Raw genomic sequence first — 17,204 nt, forward strand, 5'->3', positions numbered from 1 at the left:
GAACATTACAAATAGGGTAAACAAAACTAGAAATGATTCAGAAAAACAAAACAAAATCAATTAAATGAACAGTTTTTCCCAAACGCGGAAGGTTTGACCGCAGTTAGGGCAAGGTTTCTTGTTCGCCTTAAGTTTCTTCAAACAGCTTTCACAATAAATGTGTCTGCAACGTAGTTTCATGTTTGCTTTCTTCACAAAGCAAATAGAACACTTCCCTTGGTGAGGATCATCATCTGAACCACTGTGTTGTCTCCTTTTCTTGGCAGGCATTTTCTCTAAAATTACAGTAAATAAGAACAGAGTTAAGTCAGGCACAAATCTAGTATGATTATTGTAGGTTAAAAATTGATTTAAAATACCTTCAGAAGATGAGCTGATATTGGCTCTAGTTGCCGTGGAACTTTTCCCAAGATTCTTAGAATGACTCTTGCCTGCGTGTTTGGTTTGTAGAGGTTGGGAAGATTTGAAGGAAGCTGCAGAACTGTCACTACGCACTTTCTGATCAGACTTTCTATAGCGGTCAGCTGCCATTGAGAAGAAGCTTTTCATTTTCTTGGATAGAGACTCTTTCTTATCATCTAGAAAGAAACAGTTTAATGTTAGATAGAGCATCTTAAAACGGTACATGAAAATTGCAGTAATGCCCCAGACTGACCTGCTTCAGAACTTAAACTTGTGGATGCTGCCACACCCCGCTGAGACGAAGGAGCTGGCAAATTGTCATCCTCAGAGAATAGGAGAACATCGTCCCTGGGTTGCGCTGGTCCTGCTGAAGAAGTCATGAGATAAATAAACAGTCTAAATATGAAAGATATTGAATTCTAAGTTATTTAATGAGAATTTCCTACATACTAAATGACACTCACCATTACTCTCATCAGACGAGATAATCAAAGGCTCTGGAGGAAGGTCCTTGGAACACCCAGGCTGGGGATCGTCAAAATGCGAAAGTGAAGGTCTTGATTGCAGAGACCATTGGGATTGGGAGAAACTAGATAGCTTGGGTCGTCGGGATTCAGAAGCTCTAGGAGTTGTAGAAAACCGTTGCGATTGAGAGAAACTAGCATTCAAAGAAAGCAAGGGTCGTTTCAGTTCAGTCGCCCTAGAAGATGAAGGAAGCTTTTGGGGTTGAGAGAAACTAAAATCTAAGGAAGGCATGGGTCGTTTTGGTTCTGGCACTCTGGGAGTTGCAGAAAACAGTTTAGGTTCAGCAAAACTAAGGGTGTTAGAAAACTGGGATCGCTGGGTTTCGGGGAGTCTGGGAGCTGAAGACAACTGGGGTCGCTGGGTTTCGGGGACTCTTGGAGCTGATGACAACTGGGGTCGCTGTCGCTGGGTTTCGCTGACTGCAGCAGCTGAAGGCATTAACTGTTCTTGCTGCGATCCAGAGACTCCAGCAGCCGTAGACGGCTGGGGTCGCAAGGTTCCCTGAACTCCAGGAGTCAACACAAAACACACGGCAAGGCTGCATGTTCAGAGAAAACACTGGTCAATAATGAAAATCAAAGGTTTTGTTCATTTTGATTACATCAACGCCTGTGCCAAGGAAAAGTTCATGACAGAATTAAGTTAATTCCCAATAACCCTTCCTTCAAACTTTTACTCATCATTTTGGACTCGTTTGCCATTTGCATGAGTTAATGGTGAGGAATGAAAGTGCATTTCTTGCACTACTACCAATACAAAGACTAGCTTCTCACGGAGGATCGACACAGAAGTACTCACACCTTTGCACATTGACATTATTCTTGTACTTACTGGTCCATGGTGATAGGAGCAGAGTTCCGCTTGGAAAGCCGTAGGATCAAAGAACTGTAATGTTTAAAACAGAAATGATCAATTGAGTGAACCTCACCTCTCGCTTAAACACGTTGAGTCATAGATAAATCGCGCGGAGTGACTTTCTCCAGCAAGGCATATGCGGCCACCATGTGCCCACGTGTGACCCAACCTGTTAAGCTTTCTTTCAGAAACAATAAAGTTTTGATTCGAATTAATACTTACGATGTCACGTAGGTGGTGAGGTTAAGGGGGTAGGGCTCGAGCGCGGGCTTTCGGAGATCACTTCTTCCACCTTCCTCCACCGCAGCAACCCCGTTCCTTTCCGCCCCCCACCCGGCTGGCGATGACAGTTGCGGTTCGCTTCAGCGCCAGTTTTACGAAGGGTGGCTCCGGTAGGTCCACGGCTGACGACTCGCTGCTCGCTCATTTCTCTGCATTTCCTCGGCGCGCTTCAGAGGGGTCGTCGTCGCGGACCTTAAGCCCGGGTGCGTCATCGGCCACCAGACTGATTCGCAATGCACGGCACGATAAGGGAGCCTGTACCGCATGCACGCGTGCGAGCGGGATGCCTACTCCCCGGGGAGGCGATAGGGGCACCACCGCACGCTCCTGGGATCTATGCTGGTGGCCATTGGCTGCTCTTCTACACTCATTTTCTCTTGGTTACACCACTGGAAGGAGTGCTACCGAGTCGGGAAGGGGGGGGAGGGGGTGCTTATTTGTCTCGATCCACAGCGACCCTGCAAATTAAATTTCATGCCAAAAATTGGACGTATAATTGTGGAATTATCGGTATTTACTGCTGGTTGCGGTCTGCTTCCTGACAGCACTCTTTAAAGCTGATGCAGCCTTGGCCTTGGCAGAAGTGGTTGGTCCAGGTGTCCAGGTCACGGCGGCCCTGAGGATGGCGGTCCATGGAATTCCCTCGTCGTGCGTTTTAAAGCTGATGCTCGTCGCGCGCGTTTGAGGCCGATGCACAAAGGGAACGGCAGTTTGATGGACGAATCGAGCGAGTCACAACTTAAGCAGAAAGTCGAAAACTCGGGGGCCTTCTGGGCACTGCCAGGCGCTGGCCCGCTGCCTCTTTGTTCCCTCTCTGCAGAGTCGTGCAGCCGGTCGTATGGCGACGTGGATTTTATCTCTATTTCGTTTCAAAGTCTTATTTGTCTACGTTCGAATGATTATCGCGTCGTCCGCTGAAGAGCCTGGACGTTAAAGGGGTGTATCGTGGGCATCTTCTCCGGAGTCGTAGGTGAACGGGTACTTGGGCACCTCGTGGACGCGCCACGCCCCGCAAGGTGCTATTCCCCGAGGCCAAGGGGTGAGATGAGCGTCAGGAAGGCTCCGCTGTTCGCCGCCACGAGTGTACGTCGATTGCGGACATACGGTTACGGAGAAACGGTTGACTTGTGTGCGTGGAAGGGGAAATTGTCGATTACAGACACAATCGGTTTTGTTTCACACCGGGCCTTTCTCCGGTGTGGGTGCGGTGGTTCTTGTTCTTTTTGCACACGATGCACTCGTAAGGCTTCTCTCCCATGTGAGTTCGAAGATGTGATCGCAGGGTGACAGCGTTCAAACATTTCACGTCGCACTCCGTGCACTCGAACTTCCTCTCTCCCTCTCTCCCTCTCTCTCTGGTGTGGACCTGGACATGTGAGCGGAGGGGAGGGGGTCCTGAATCTCTTGGTGCACTCGGTGCACTCGAAGGGCTTCTCTCCTGTGTGGGTCCGCAGATGAGAACGCAAAGTTCCGCCCGTTGTAAATTTCTTATTGCACACACACACTGCACTCAAAAGCGCCCCCCCCCCTCCCCGTCCCCAGGGCGTAACTGGCACTTCAATTGTGCAATTTCTGCCATTTTCCTTTCGCACACAGTGCACTTGTGTGGCTTCTCTCCTGTGTGTGTCATCGCACCTTAGGTCTGCATACTCCTTGTCGCACATGGTGCAGTAGAAAAGTTTTTTCTTGCGTGTGGGTCCGCTCGTGACGATGAAGGAAACCTATATCCGCAAATTTCTTGCCGCACACTGAACACTCGAAGGGCTTCTAGCACCTAGGTCCACGCTTACGCGCCCGCCCGGCGATGTCCACAATCGACAATTTTCCTGTTCACCCCACAATCCCCCGTTTCTCCCCTCTATGTCCGCAGTAGACGGGACCCAGGGCTGAGTGCCTCAGGTATGTCCGAAATCGACGGGACCCCGCCGCGGCCCCAGCCAGTGCCAAGCAGTACGTGTGCGCTCCCCCAGGGCCACGCTCAGCACGCAGTGCGCCGTCCCTCATCCGTGCCCTGGTCGGGCACAAGCAGTGCGTGCAGCCGGCCGCGCGCCCGGTCACCAGAAGAGCACGGCGACGGACACAAAGGAGTACATGTTCCAGAGCGAAAGTGGCGTTCTTTTCAACGGTTGCTCGAATCAAGGGGGCATGAGCGATGTTCAGGATGGGCATCCAGGTAGGCGGCGACAGCCCACAACCAGTGCAAGAGGGAGCGACATCAATAGCGCCAGGGCGGGGCCAGGGTTGCCGCGGGTCGAACTCGCGGGGGAGGGGCGCGGCTCTCGTGGTCCGCGGGGCGCGTCCCACCAGCAGCCCCGGCAAAGCGAGCGGGACGCGTGGTCCGCAGGACGGAGGGAGTCGCACGCAAGGAGCGACCACTAGGCGTGCCGGATGGTGGTGGCCGGACCGTCCCTGGTGGCGTGCCTCCGCCTCTACCCTCGGCCCCGGCGGGGATGCCTGTCGGGCCTACAGAAAGGACGGGATGATCAGCAGGACGAGAGCGCGCATGACCAAGAGGCGGACACCGCGCTGCGCAGAGGAAACTCACGGCCGACCCGCAGGTAGTACAGAAGTGCCACGATCAGCCCACTGTGTCGGACGGCATCGTCACTGGCGTCCTGACTTCGCTCAAGTTCGAGCGAGACGTGGTCTGGCGTACATCTACCTAGTTCTTTTATTTTGACTTTTTTGGCTGAGCGATTAGCGAAGCCCATAACTCCACTGACCGGAAAAGTTTCATTCTGTTTGTCTGTTTGTCTGTTTGTTTGCATGTCTGTCCGCACGATAACTCGAGAGAGAATTGAGATAGCGACCTGGGATTTTCAGGGTCGTTTTGTATCATAAAAAGACAGATCGAGTTCGAAGATGAGCATTCTAGCTCAAAAATTGGCTTTTTAAAAAATCAAAAACTACAGGTCGGAATATGTATTTTTATCAAATATTTTTTGTATGGGTTCATAAGGGGTAACTCGTCAAAGTAGAGCCCTGTGGGCGAAAATTTCGTCCGTTTGGCTCTATTTTGTACCGTTTAGGTGCTAGGGGGCAATATTCTTGGCAAAAATGAGGTGAAAATGATCAAATGGTCTATTAAATCGTTCAAAAGACTTCATTTCGAAAAATTGTATATACACTCCTATTACCCCGTCTTGGGTGTCAGCGCCGCAGGCCTAGCTATATGTGCGCCAGGCGCGTCACAGCGTAACAGTGTTTCGTGAGATATCGCGAAGCCTGTTACGCGAGACGTGGTCTGGCGTACATATAGCTAGTAATATTTTTTGAAAAAGACAATTGGATTACCCGTTTACGGAAACATCTAGAGGTTATCCCTCCTAGAGGTCACCCCATATGACTGCGATATTTCTCATACTCAGTCAAGCCACTCTGCCCTAGCCTCACAGCCAGGCGTTTCCAGCTATCCATTTTCTCATTCTTTCGATTTCGAGTCTGGTTTTCCGATATCTCTACCCCAGTTGAGTCGTAATTACAAGTACAAGTACGGTGCAGTTGACGCGACTTTAATCCATCATCTTTTACACCGGCTACCAAGTGTTACGTCTCAGTTACGTTTATTGAATGAGGGATGAAGAGAAAGTTGCCTTTTTATGCACCAATGAAGATTCACTTGCCTACGCCCTAGAACTATTCACAACTCTGATCTCCCCACTCGCAGCAAAATAGTTGAATTTTTACTGCAAAAGCCACCAGGAATGTGACCATTGGGAGAATGGTAATAAGGATGCAATGTATTGATATGTAATCAATTCGTTTTCCCTCAAAAATGTGATGGTCAATTTGAAATACATGATGATACTGCATCTCGGAAGTTATTCTTATATAAAACTTGATTGAAATTGGAAGCCTAGGAAAGAAACGAACAGAATAGGGAAAAGAGACACTTATATAAAACTTGATTGAAATTGGAAGCGTAGGAAAGAAACGGACAGCATACGGAAAAGAGACACTTACACTACTTTTTAACATACTGTCATGTTTTAAAGGAAATAGAACAAATAATGTTTTCTTTTTCAAAATTTAGCTAAACTTCCAGTAGCAGAACAACATCTGTACCACACGGAATGAGAATGTGTTCGACACATTCGATCAGCAGACAGACTTGTGTCTACCAACATTTGCTCACTATACAAAACAGACCAATTTTAAACGGGGGATGAAAACAATTACCCCAGAAAAAATAGCAAGTATCGTTTTTGGAGATCACTTCACATTTCTCATGGTATATCTGAAGCTAATTGTGACGTGACAGGAAATACTAAATTTGTGTGATGGTTGGTATGGCCGTCTCTGCCTTCCACCCTCACCCTAGCACAGCTTTCCTTCCTTCGCGTCTGCGTCATCCCGGCAATTTTGCGCGAAGTATTCTATTTTAGTTTTGTATAGTAGAGGACTTAACACATTTCTACTTTTTAGGTTCAAGAGTGTCACTGATAATTAAAATATTCTTTGACTGGTCATATTACCAACTGAATTCTCGAAAGTAGGTGTAGGTAGTGTGGATACAGCTAACTATTTCAAACTTTTGCTGAAGCCTCTTTTCTTTGTTGTGGTTATGTCGATAAGGTGAAAGCTTTTGGAAGTTATTTCATCGACTTTTAACCTGCAGCTTCTAATATCGTGCAGTTTTCTAACCCCTGTAATTGCTTCACACTTACGCCTTGGATGAAGTAGGTTAACCCACTTTGTCCAAGCTTCAGGTGGTTGGTCGTTCTGTCCGGTTCTCTAACCTTTCTTTGTTGTTTTCAAAGGAGAATTCTTAGCCTTACCTACAAACCAAACTTTTACCTAGAATTAAAATTATCTCTTCATATATCTCCTATGATAGCTAACTGATATGCTTTTCTTTTCAGATAATTTTAATTTGATTGTCAGTTTCTGTGAAATAAACCACAGAATATTGTGTTCACCGTTTATTCATCGTTCAGAATTCCTTTTGGAAGATAGATACAGTATGGCGTTTGTTGTGTTACTGCAGTATGTTTGTTTGTGAGTATGGCAGTCTTTGTGATCACTATTTTCTTATACACTGTCATCGGATTCTTACTGATTTTCAATCATGCATATGGTGTTCAACCTACTTGTTATCAACTAGGTGCCAAGTGTTAGCACCTAGTAACTTGTCGATCAAAGAATCTAATTATTTCTTATCTTTTTGTAGGAAATGAATCGTTTGACCAACCACTGAGAATCAAGACTTGTTGGGCAAAGCCCACCCCTGACTTATTCATGGTAATTAATCACAGGAAGATGATTGTATTGAATTCTAATCGAATACTAACTACTTTTGGTTATCCTAAACTTGGTGAGTATCTAGAAGCCTGTTAGTTGCTAAAGGCCAAGATCTGCTTTTAGTAGATTTCGCAGTTTTACTTGTACTGATAGAAATAGGTCTGGTTTAAATCATTCTCATCATCGTAACATGACTTTTGGTCATTTTAGATTAAGGGTTTTCTATTCCCTCTATTGCTTTGGAAATCTGCTTTGTCATAAAAAATTCTCTCCCTCCTTTGTTTGAATAAGTAGTGTTCTTCTTGTTTTTAAAGCTAGCTCTCACTCTTTACAGGCAACCTTAACATTATTGTAGGTTTGTGAAACTTAAAATTTGTGGCTGCTTTCCAGAGCTGTATTAAGTTTTCCATTGAATGTGTGCTAAAATACAGTGGTACATGAAACCAATCCAAGTAAGTATTATTATCTTAGTTGAATGTTAGTCTGAGTGTGGTCATTATGCCCATTAAACATCTATTGTGGATCTAGGCTTCTGTACATTTGATGGTTTCTCTCCAAGTCTCATCAGTGAGTGAGGTACCTGCCAAAGACAGTGATTACACATCAACGGTGTCCCGTTGAAGCCCTGCCATCTTGATCATCACTTAACATGATAATGTAGGTTAGTAATGCAATAATGGCTGCGGTTTCATTTTCTTTTATACAATATATCCAGAGTTTTTCCAATAATTTATTTGTACCTTTGTAGGATAACTAGATGCTAACCCCTTTAAACTTTAAAGACTTGCTCCAACTGAGACGATAAATGATGGTAAGATGGAGTCAATGCAAATACGTCGCCCTTTCATGAAACTAGAAAATCATCTGAGATGTGGATTCACAATGCATTCAAATCTCTTGTTTAAGTTTTGGTGTTTCAATATAAGTCAACTGAAATAAAATGTCATCAATTTTTAATGTTGTTTTTTTGTTTCTTTTTTAGGACTCTGGTTTATTTGACATTTTGAGGCAAACGGCTCAACTACGTGAACAGAAAGTATGGGCTGAATTAATCGTCATGCTAGATGCTTGACTTCCATTATTGTAGAAGTCTATGATACATATTTGGTGTATTCGGTATCTTATGAGCCAATGCATTGCTTTACATATCATTGTTTTTTGCATGCGCATGAAACAAATATAAAATTTGCATATTATGATCGTAAAAGTATTATCACTAATTTGTACCTCAATAAGGTAGACAAGCTTGATTATAGAGAACAAGTAATGTTGCTAGAACTACTAAGCTTTCATAAAAATACATTGCTGTGGGACTTTAGAATGTGTTTCGAGGCTGTTTGTAACAAAGATGATTGATTTTGTATGCACCTAACACAATAAAATAAACATTTTTGATAACATGATTTTTCTTTGTTTGTCAAGTGTGTGTGTGTGCGTGTGTGTGTGTGTGCGTGTGTGTGTGTGTGTGTGCGCGCTCGTGTGTGTGTGTGTTTGTTTGTTTGTGTGTTTGTGTTCGGTTTGCGACAAGATATTTTTTCGGAGAGTGTCTATCCGCTTTCACATTGCCGTACCCACGACGGTGACAACCTCTTTGCGTTTTCTGTATGCAACAAAAAATTTGCCCAGAAAATGAGCGCAAGCCGGCACAGATTGTTCGCCTCGGCGCCCACAAACACATTTCCGCCCCGCGCCGGCGAAAAGCCCTTTGAGGGATTTATATGCAACAATAAATTTCCGGTGAGTTGAGATCAGCGAAAACATTTCAGCACCCACACCAGTGAAAAGCCTTTTGAATGCACGGCGTACCAAAATAAATTTTCGTCGAGAGGGCTCACGTGTTCATCTCCGCACGACACGGGTGAAAAACCACATGAGTGTTCTGTATGCAACAAGCAATTGCTGGGACCACGCTAGGAAAGAGGCTGGCTTATAGAAGCAGTTCTTAACTACTGCCTCCTCAGCTACCGCCGCAACTCATTGACTTGCTCGGGTCTCACCCACCCTGTCGCATGGTCCCTCGGAAGCAGGTAGGCGAGCCCCCGCTGCTGCAACACTAGCTCCGCCAGGCTCTTTCCTAGGCCGCACTATAGTAACCAGAAGCTATATTTATGTGTTCATCTTCGCGCCTTCGCCGGAGAGAAGCCCTTTGAGTGTTCGGTTTGCAGCAAGCAATTTTTTCTTTCCGGAAAGAGTCTTTTGTTTTTTCACATTTCCGTACCGACACCACTGAGTAGCCCCTTGTGAAATTTGTATGCAACAAGGATTTTTTCGGAGAGTGACTATTTGCTTTCACATTTCCGCACCCACACCGGTGAAAACCCATTATAGTTTTTCTGTATACAACAAGAAATTTTCACAGAAAATCAGCACAAACCGAGGGGTACCTCACTTTTTAAACGATTGGAAACGATTTAAATGATTGGAGGTATCGCTGGTGACTGGAACAACATTTTGTGCGTAGTCACCAGATCGGTGTTTTAGGCCGACCGCGCCAGACAGCCTCGACCTGCACAGACCGCAGCCGCTTGAGGTGTGGGAAACGGGGGTGCACGTTGGGGTGCCTACATTCGGGGCGGCGGCGGCGGCTCTCGGCACGTCACCACGCTCCGTCACTCCCACACTCATGTGCGCAACGCTCCGCCACGCCCAGAACGTCTCTCGTAGCTGCTTGTGCAGACCACTGCCAGTACAGTCACAGACCGCCCGAGCCTCACGGCATGTAGCGACTGTCGGCCTAAAATAGCGATTTTGCAGAGCTCACGTGTGAGTGTTCTGTGTTCAACAAGAAATTTCTGACCAGAAGTGTTCATCTTCGCACTTTCACCGGTGAGAAGCTTTTTTGAGTGTTCTTTTTGCAAGCCTTTTTTTTTCTTTCTTTCTGAGAAGGGTCTATCTGCGCCTTCCCCTCCGCACCCGCATCGGTATAAAGTCCATTGTGTGCGTCTCGAGGAGCATCGGTCCGCCGGTCGCTCGGGCCCGGACCTGCCCGAACATCTCGTTTCTCTCTCGCGCTCGGAGAAGCCGCTGCCGCCGGCTGTCAGTCGAGCGCCCGCCCCCACCCTCCCGCGCCCCCCGCGCGCTCTGCATCCCTGAGGCGCACTGTCTAGCAAAATTCTCACCGGCGAACATGTTAATGTTGTGGTTTGCGGCTCTCTTGGCGGCTACGCTCAGCACGGGGATTCCTACCACTGTTACCTGCGAGACCCGGGTGTTTGGTAAGTACGAATCATACGTCCCAGCATGCGAGTGTCCGTGTTCGTCCGTCCGTCCGTCCGTGTGTGTGTGTGTGTGTGTGTGTGTGTGTGTGTGTGTCGCTGTGCAGGAGCCTTGTACCGGCGCCGTCTGCCCCGCGGACGCTTTTGACCTTTGTTTACGACTCCGAACGAGACTACACCGATGAGGGGTTGCGGGGACGCGTGCGTGGGAAGGGCGAGAGAGAATTTAAAATTGGTTTAGAGAGAGAGAGAGAGAGAGAGACAGACAGACAGACAGACTTGCGCGCACACATTCATTTATCGGAACCCATTCTTTCTTCTTCTTCTTCAGGCGATGCGACGGTCGGCTGTATACCGGGCCTAGATGAGGACCAATTGGCCGTAGCGTATGCTACAGTGAACCCCAGCTTTCATCCCAAGGGTGTATGGTCCCTGAGCATCACGCTTCAGCGGCACCGCTCAGCAAGACGCGTACACGACTTCATCAACATCCTGGACAGCATCGCGCGCAGCAGGTGCCATGTGACGACCGCCTACTACAACGCAGAGTTTTGCGCCGACGTAAATGTGGCTCGCAACGTAACCAACGCAGCCTACGATGCCCTGTTCCCGGACGAGGACCTCGGTATCGTTACGCCCGCCAACACTTCGGTGTTCATCCCCGAGTATGTCAGCTTCCACGAAGTACGCGTGAACGAGTTGTGGTCGCAGCTGCACGATGGTGCTGGACAACCCGTTTTCGTCGATCGTGTAGTGCTACAGAAGCTGTCAGAACTGATTCGCGCGAAGGTGGCGCGTCTAAAACAGCTTGCTGACGACGATGCCAATATGTGGACTAAACTGCTTGTGTACTCTACTGCGCCCTCCAGTTCCGCTCTCGCATGCCCTGTGCTTGAAGATGCATACGCGCATGCTGCGTCAATGCTCCCTCCCGGTGTAACTTTCAACGGACCGCTCTCTTGTAGTGCATTGCCTCCGCTCGGCATACGCCGTAGCGTTAGGGAAGTTATTTTAACTATGTACTTAGACGTGGGCCTCGTCTGTAGCGACACCCTTGCATTTCCGGTGCCCATAATTTTTAACGAAACCCATCTTTTGACTCTGGTTGTACCGGATGGTGCTGTCCTGAGCTGCGCTGGTGAGCCCCCTGAGCGAACCGCCTCACTATGTGCCGAAGGGCTTTACCCGAGGGGGCCGCCACTCCCGGAATCATGTGTACACGGACCCTAAAATCCTTCTGAAATCATTTGAAATCCACCTGCAATCATTCGAAATCAGTGAAATCATTTGGAATCCTCGTAATCCACCGAAATCATACGAAATCCACCGAAATCCTCCAAAATCATGCGAAATCCTCTGAAATCATGCGAAATCCACCGAAATCATGTGAAATCCACCGAAATCATGTGAAATCCAATGCGGTCTCACCAGAAAACTGCTGCATTATTGCAAAATTTTACCGTTTGAGAGCAATCTGAGATATTGCTGCATGTATTCCACAGCCCAGGCAGCAAAGCCTGCAATTTTTTGCGCATTTCTGGAGCACTGATGCCTATGTTTACGTGATTGTGTAGAGTCAGCTGGATAGGGCCAGCAGGGCAGAGCTCGGAAAAATTCCTCGACCTTGACAGTTACATGTTAAAAAGAGTAGTCAGCTGCTCAGGTGTGCATTTTACAATTTTTCTTTGTAAAGACAGATCACAGCATTGAGCCCCTGTGACTCGTGAGATAGGCAATCCCGCCAAACAGTGATTGTTTGACGGGCTTGCCTACTTTACACTTCACAGGGGCCATCCCAGTTTCCCTGAAGATTGAATGCATGTTTTCTCATAGTATCAGTAAATGAGTATGAGTTAATTGGGAGGGGGCAGGGGGCAACTGCAGTAAAAGTGTTTAAAAGTGTAAATTTGTAAAGAAAAGGGCGTTGAATGTGACTGTAAGTAATTTACAGACTCCCATTGATATACAATTGTTGTTTTCTGCTTGAACAAATCCTAAACCCTTTTGAAGAAACATTAAACACTGAGTTTGCTGTAAATAAAATGTTTATTACAATTAGTCAAACAATATTAAACATCTGCTTTAGAAAGTGAGCAGATCTGCTAACAAATCTCAAGTCTTAAAAATGGTGACAAGAATGAAATTTAACTAGTAAACACCCAGTGAAAAACTAGTGGAAAACTGTGAGGTAACAGTCTCCAGCCTTCCTTAACTGTCAGTCATATGACAGGTGTATATCACAAATGAATACATTTACCTAAAATTGCACGGAATGAGATATGTATCTTGAATTTTCTTTATATGCAGGATTAGTAGCAAATAATATAGAAACATATTCTAGTTCTGTATCACTTTGCACCCATAAGTAATTAGTGCAATTTAAAATCAGGAACAAAAAGTTAGTCTCTAGAGCCTAAAGAATACAGTCTCAGATAAAAATTACAAATAATTATAATGACTAACAATTGCACATAAGATAACTATATCTTGATTTCTTTTAAAACTAAATATTAATAGTAACATGTAATGTAAAATATTCTAGTTCTTTATCACTTGTACATTAAGTCCAAACACTATGTACTTCAAATCAGGTAAAAAAACTAAACTACATAAAGACTAAAGAATACAGTCTCAGATTAATCACAAAGTAGATAAGAGTAAATAGTGAAATAATTACAAGTAGAAATCTTTTTGGAACTCCTTAGGACTAGTTACGATCAAGAAACTTCTTAATTTCTTTGAGAGGGCATGGTAGCAGTAGTACTTGGTTCTTGATAATTGGTCTAGGAATGGAGCAGATATAGTTTTCGATAGGGTAATAACCATGAACATCCATACTAACTCTTTGCAATTTACTATTTTTCCCAATGTGATACCAATCACAGAGACAACCAAGTCCTCGTTTTGTTTGTTCGTTGGTTGCTTTCACTGGAGCTGATGCTTTAGAATATTGCTGGTCTCGCCAAGTTGAACCAGAGAGATAGCTGAAAGCTAACACTCGCCAACAACAACTGAATTGTCTTCTGACAGAAAAGCGTACCAGCGGCCTTCAGAAATATTATCCTCTTTGAACGGTTGTTGCTTCTGAACATTTTTGTTGCTTTTATGGTGTACCTCCTCAGCTTGAACTCTCAAAAGACGGTCACTACTGATTCGAGTGTCACCACTACTCAGCAACCATATGAGTGATGACTTTTTTATCACACAACGTTCCCCGTTGCCATCAGAAACTGCGACAAAGGGGCTAGTTGGGCTAAGTGGTACATTCTCAAAACTTCTCATTCCCAGTGAACCGGTGCAACATACCAGTAAGTCTTCCTCTACATCATCTGTACTATTCTCATTGACTGCATCTTGAAATGTATTAAAATCAGTGAAATCTTCATGACCATCGACAGTTGTATGATCATCTATTTCAAAATCATTGTCATCTTCTGATATAATTTCTTCTGTTTCAGAGAAATCTGTCTGTAGAGGACAAACTGGAAACTTTGACTTTGGCTTTGCAATTTTAAATTTGACAGCTTCGACCAGTGCCTCTTGAAGTGAATTCTGAACTAATTCCTCTATCTCATAATCTTCAGGTAAGACCATTGAGATGTGTGGCTGTTGATCTTGATGCTCATACAACTTTTTCAAACGAGGAAATTCAAAGTCATTTTTGAGTCTTGAGAAACTTTGAGATAAGAAGTCAGTTCTTCTGGTCTTGTGTTGGAGATCAAGAATGCTGAAGGTCACCATTGTGCTCTGAGTTGGTGACATTGCTCGGCTTTTCCTGAAAAAGTCTTCACAATCTTGACTACTAAAAAGCCAGGGGAGGAAGAGTTCAGGTTCCTCCGAATCTCTGAACTTCCTTACCATTAAAATAAGAGCATGAGCATTTATTTCCATGCAGGTGAAGGAGTTGGCGGTGATAAAGTTGTGTTGGAGAGTGTACCCATCTGTCTCATCAATCCATTTCCGCCAATATCTAACAAAGAAGAGCCACTTAAACACTCGGGATATTCTTTGACAAGTGGCAAGGTCAACATCAAGGAAAGCCGAGCAGAACTCCCTCATCATGGTTAAGAATGTGATTGTAGCACTGCTGCCAGGGACGCACTCCAGTTCCTCACAAACTATAAGGTCGCAGAGTTTTTGTGCCGACCTGAAATTCATCTTGTCCTTCTGGGTGAGTAGAGATGCTGTTAGCTTGTGTTTTCCTTTGCTCGCATTCTCTATTAGGGCAGCAATATGTCCTCTTGACACTATATGGTGTTTGCCCATTGGCATGATATCTGAGACATGGAGAAATTTGCATTTTAGTTTAACTAGAAGATGAATTGTGTCTTGAACCATAATTTTTGCACTGAGGTCCAAGGAAGCTTGAAGCCATGGCCATTTCCTTGCAGGTTCGGGAGAAAAGGTCTTAATAACCATTGCTTTTAAATCTTTTGCGTCGCCATCTGCAGAATGAGCAACAATTTGAAAACCTTCTTTTGTTGCTTCTTTGTCCATCCACTCCCATCTTGACAATACATCAAGGTGGCTAAACCTGTTATCTGTTCCAAAAAGTCCCACACAGAAAGGAGTGGAGTCTGGAGATACCGGGCGAGCCATGACAACATAAGCATTTTTACTTACTATCCCATTTTGAAAGTAAGATTCGATTACTTTGCCAGAAGTTGCAGGGAAACTATTCGGAACAGGTACACCATTTTGAAGAGGAAGACAAAAGCCAACAACTTGATTGGTTTTTGGATCATACTGGATACGCCCAGTAACTACCGTGCCATCCTCTGATAAAATAACTTTGTTTGTCGGGTAACCTCTGTCAGTCATAATTCTCTTCAATTCTTTAAAGCGAAAAACACCTTCTTGAATGCTTTCATGTGCATAAAGAATTCTTGAACAAGTAGGAATTGCAGGCAGGAGGAGATTTCTGCTAAGTATTTCATACACTTGAGGCCCACCAAGTGTAAAAATAATCGTGCAAAATTCTTTTAGAGGATCAATATATCTCCAACCTTTACGTTTCCTCCCTGCATTGTTTTTAGCACACTCTAGTAGCATTGTCAGAAGATTGCTTCCATCTGGACAAAAATGTCCTGTAGTTTCAGGTATCCTTTTCAAAGCTCCAAGTAGCTGTTCTTTGAGCCTAGTATTTTCTGCTATCACTACTTGTAACTCATTCAATACAGGAAAATACTCCTTTATTGTGTGACATGAGACACTAGCTTCTCGGAGCTTTCCTTGGGTCCTACGTGTTCTGCTGTAGGGTGACCAGTCTCTTTGTTGCTTCCTTGACAGAGGAGGGCTGCTGGTGGGGTCCTCCTCTCTGAGTGAAAATCCTTCACAGTGTCAGGGCACATCCTTATTTCATTGAGATCAGAAGGAAATCTTCCTGGTCTAGATCTCCTATTAAGCAAACCCGCTTTAGGTGACTGTTCTCCATCATCTAGTCCAGTAGTACTTTTAGCCTGTAAAATAAATAAAAGATAATTTAGACTTATCATCAGTACATATACCTATTTTGCATACATAATGAGGTACAAAATAAGAGAAATTACAAAGAACTGTGGAGGACAACCTACAATATTTGTATCAGGCTTCTAAAAATTTCATTATAGACATTTTAAAAAAATGTTTTTATAAAATGGGACTAGAGTTTCAACATTTGCAGGTTATTCCCCAAAGATAGAAAAAAGAGCAGATTGGTGCTGTTTTCTATTTTACAAAATCCCAAGTTTACTCATGCTAATAATTATTTGTTTGAGAAATAATTATGTTTCTCCCTACCTCTGGATCACTATCATGAGTTGAATCATGAACTAGGGCTGTGTGGGTCAGAGAACTAGGAGGAAGGCTACAATTGCTCTCAATGGCCTCCGCTACACTCACTGCACCAACTTTTTGAAAAATATCAGTCAATTTTTTGTAGGAGGCTTGTTGTTGTTTTTGTTTGATAGGTTTCAATATGTGTTCACTATTGATATGCCTATACAAGTTGCCATTAGACCATCTGCCTCCTGAATGATAGTAGGAATAATAAAATGCTAAAATGAACTCATTGTGCCAAGAAACTAAGGGTATGTTTAAGTTCTATACTCTACAAACCTGTGTGCTGAAGGGTGTATTTTTTTCTGCAAGACTTGACAGGGCATTCAATTTCACCAGACATTCCCCCGTCTCCTTTTGCAACAGTAATGTTGAAGTCTGGATTGGTATCAAAATCATCTGCATCGTCATCTAATATATCAGGAGCATTGCTCTTGAGCCATCTGCTGACATTGCGAGCAATATCATCACGGAATTCAACTAGAGTTTCAGCTGGTTGAAGTGAAGCGTTTTCTGAAGTGTTATCTATTGAAACATAATAAAATATGTAAACAGATAAAAATCAACAACAACAATACTATACAACTGCGCTCCCACTCACTGACTCATTGATATAAATGTTTGCCAACAACCAAAACTGCCATGTAAACCTACTATACCTTTTTGGATCCGCGATACCCCATTTGACCCCAGAAAAACCTCCACCTCCATCGTGGGACCTCACTGGGGGCCGTAAAAAGGCCATGTACAAATAGGTTGCGTGGGAGAAAAAAAACAAGTCCAAAAAAGTCGCCATTTTTTTATGGTCTCCTAGGGGGTAACTCGTCATTTTGGCACCTAAGGTGAAAATTTCGTCCGCGGGGCTCT

General features: G+C 44.7%; 2 protein-coding genes and 1 long non-coding RNA gene across 4 annotated transcripts in view; 2 read left to right on the forward strand and 1 right to left on the reverse strand.

Moving 5' to 3' along the window:
- Positions 1-6,408: 6,408 nt before the first annotated feature.
- On the forward strand, positions 6,409-8,462 carry LOC127750799 (uncharacterized). 2 transcript variants are annotated; one of them, XR_008011848.1, is made up of 7 exons: positions 6,409-6,556; positions 6,927-7,062; positions 7,235-7,378; positions 7,640-7,757; positions 7,834-7,966; positions 8,054-8,116; positions 8,288-8,462. It is a non-coding gene; the product is annotated as an uncharacterized LOC127750799 (long non-coding RNA). The 2 variants fall into 2 exon arrangements; XR_008011849.1 differs by having other exon boundaries at positions 7,834-7,962.
- A 1,789-nt stretch (positions 8,463-10,251) lies between these two features.
- On the forward strand, positions 10,252-11,750 carry LOC127750796 (uncharacterized). Its single transcript, XM_052273292.1, has 2 exons — positions 10,252-10,520; positions 10,852-11,750. The coding sequence occupies exons 1-2, from the start codon at positions 10,433-10,435 to the stop codon at positions 11,748-11,750; spliced, it is 987 nt and encodes a 328-aa protein (XP_052129252.1). The 5' UTR covers positions 10,252-10,432.
- A 3,954-nt stretch (positions 11,751-15,704) lies between these two features.
- The window catches only part of LOC127750798 (uncharacterized), a 17,890-nt gene continuing 16,390 nt past the window's right edge, over positions 15,705-17,204 (reverse strand). Inside the window, exons 4-6 of the mRNA XM_052273293.1 lie at positions 16,617-16,862; positions 16,299-16,528; positions 15,705-15,979 (exon numbers count right to left, since the gene is read on the reverse strand). Coding sequence (XP_052129253.1) covers positions 15,713-15,979; positions 16,299-16,528; positions 16,617-16,862 — 743 coding nt within the window. The 3' untranslated portion in view covers positions 15,705-15,712. The remainder of the gene's footprint in view (positions 15,980-16,298; positions 16,529-16,616; positions 16,863-17,204) is intronic.

The sequence above is a fragment of the Frankliniella occidentalis genome, unplaced genomic scaffold, assembly GCF_000697945.3.
Source record: "Frankliniella occidentalis isolate FOCC.00 unplaced genomic scaffold, Focc_3.1 Scaffold262, whole genome shotgun sequence".
NCBI classification, from domain to species: Eukaryota; Metazoa; Arthropoda; class Insecta; order Thysanoptera; family Thripidae; genus Frankliniella; species Frankliniella occidentalis.

Coding starts and splice junctions, on each gene's coding strand:
- LOC127750796 (XM_052273292.1), top strand. CDS start 10,433: ATGTTAATGTTGTGGTTTGCGGCTCTCTTGGCGGCTACGCTCAGCACG. Junction 10,521..10,851: donor CTGCGAGACCCGGGTGTTTG/GTAAGTACGAAT, acceptor CTTCTTCTTCAG/GCGATGCGACGGTCGGCTGT.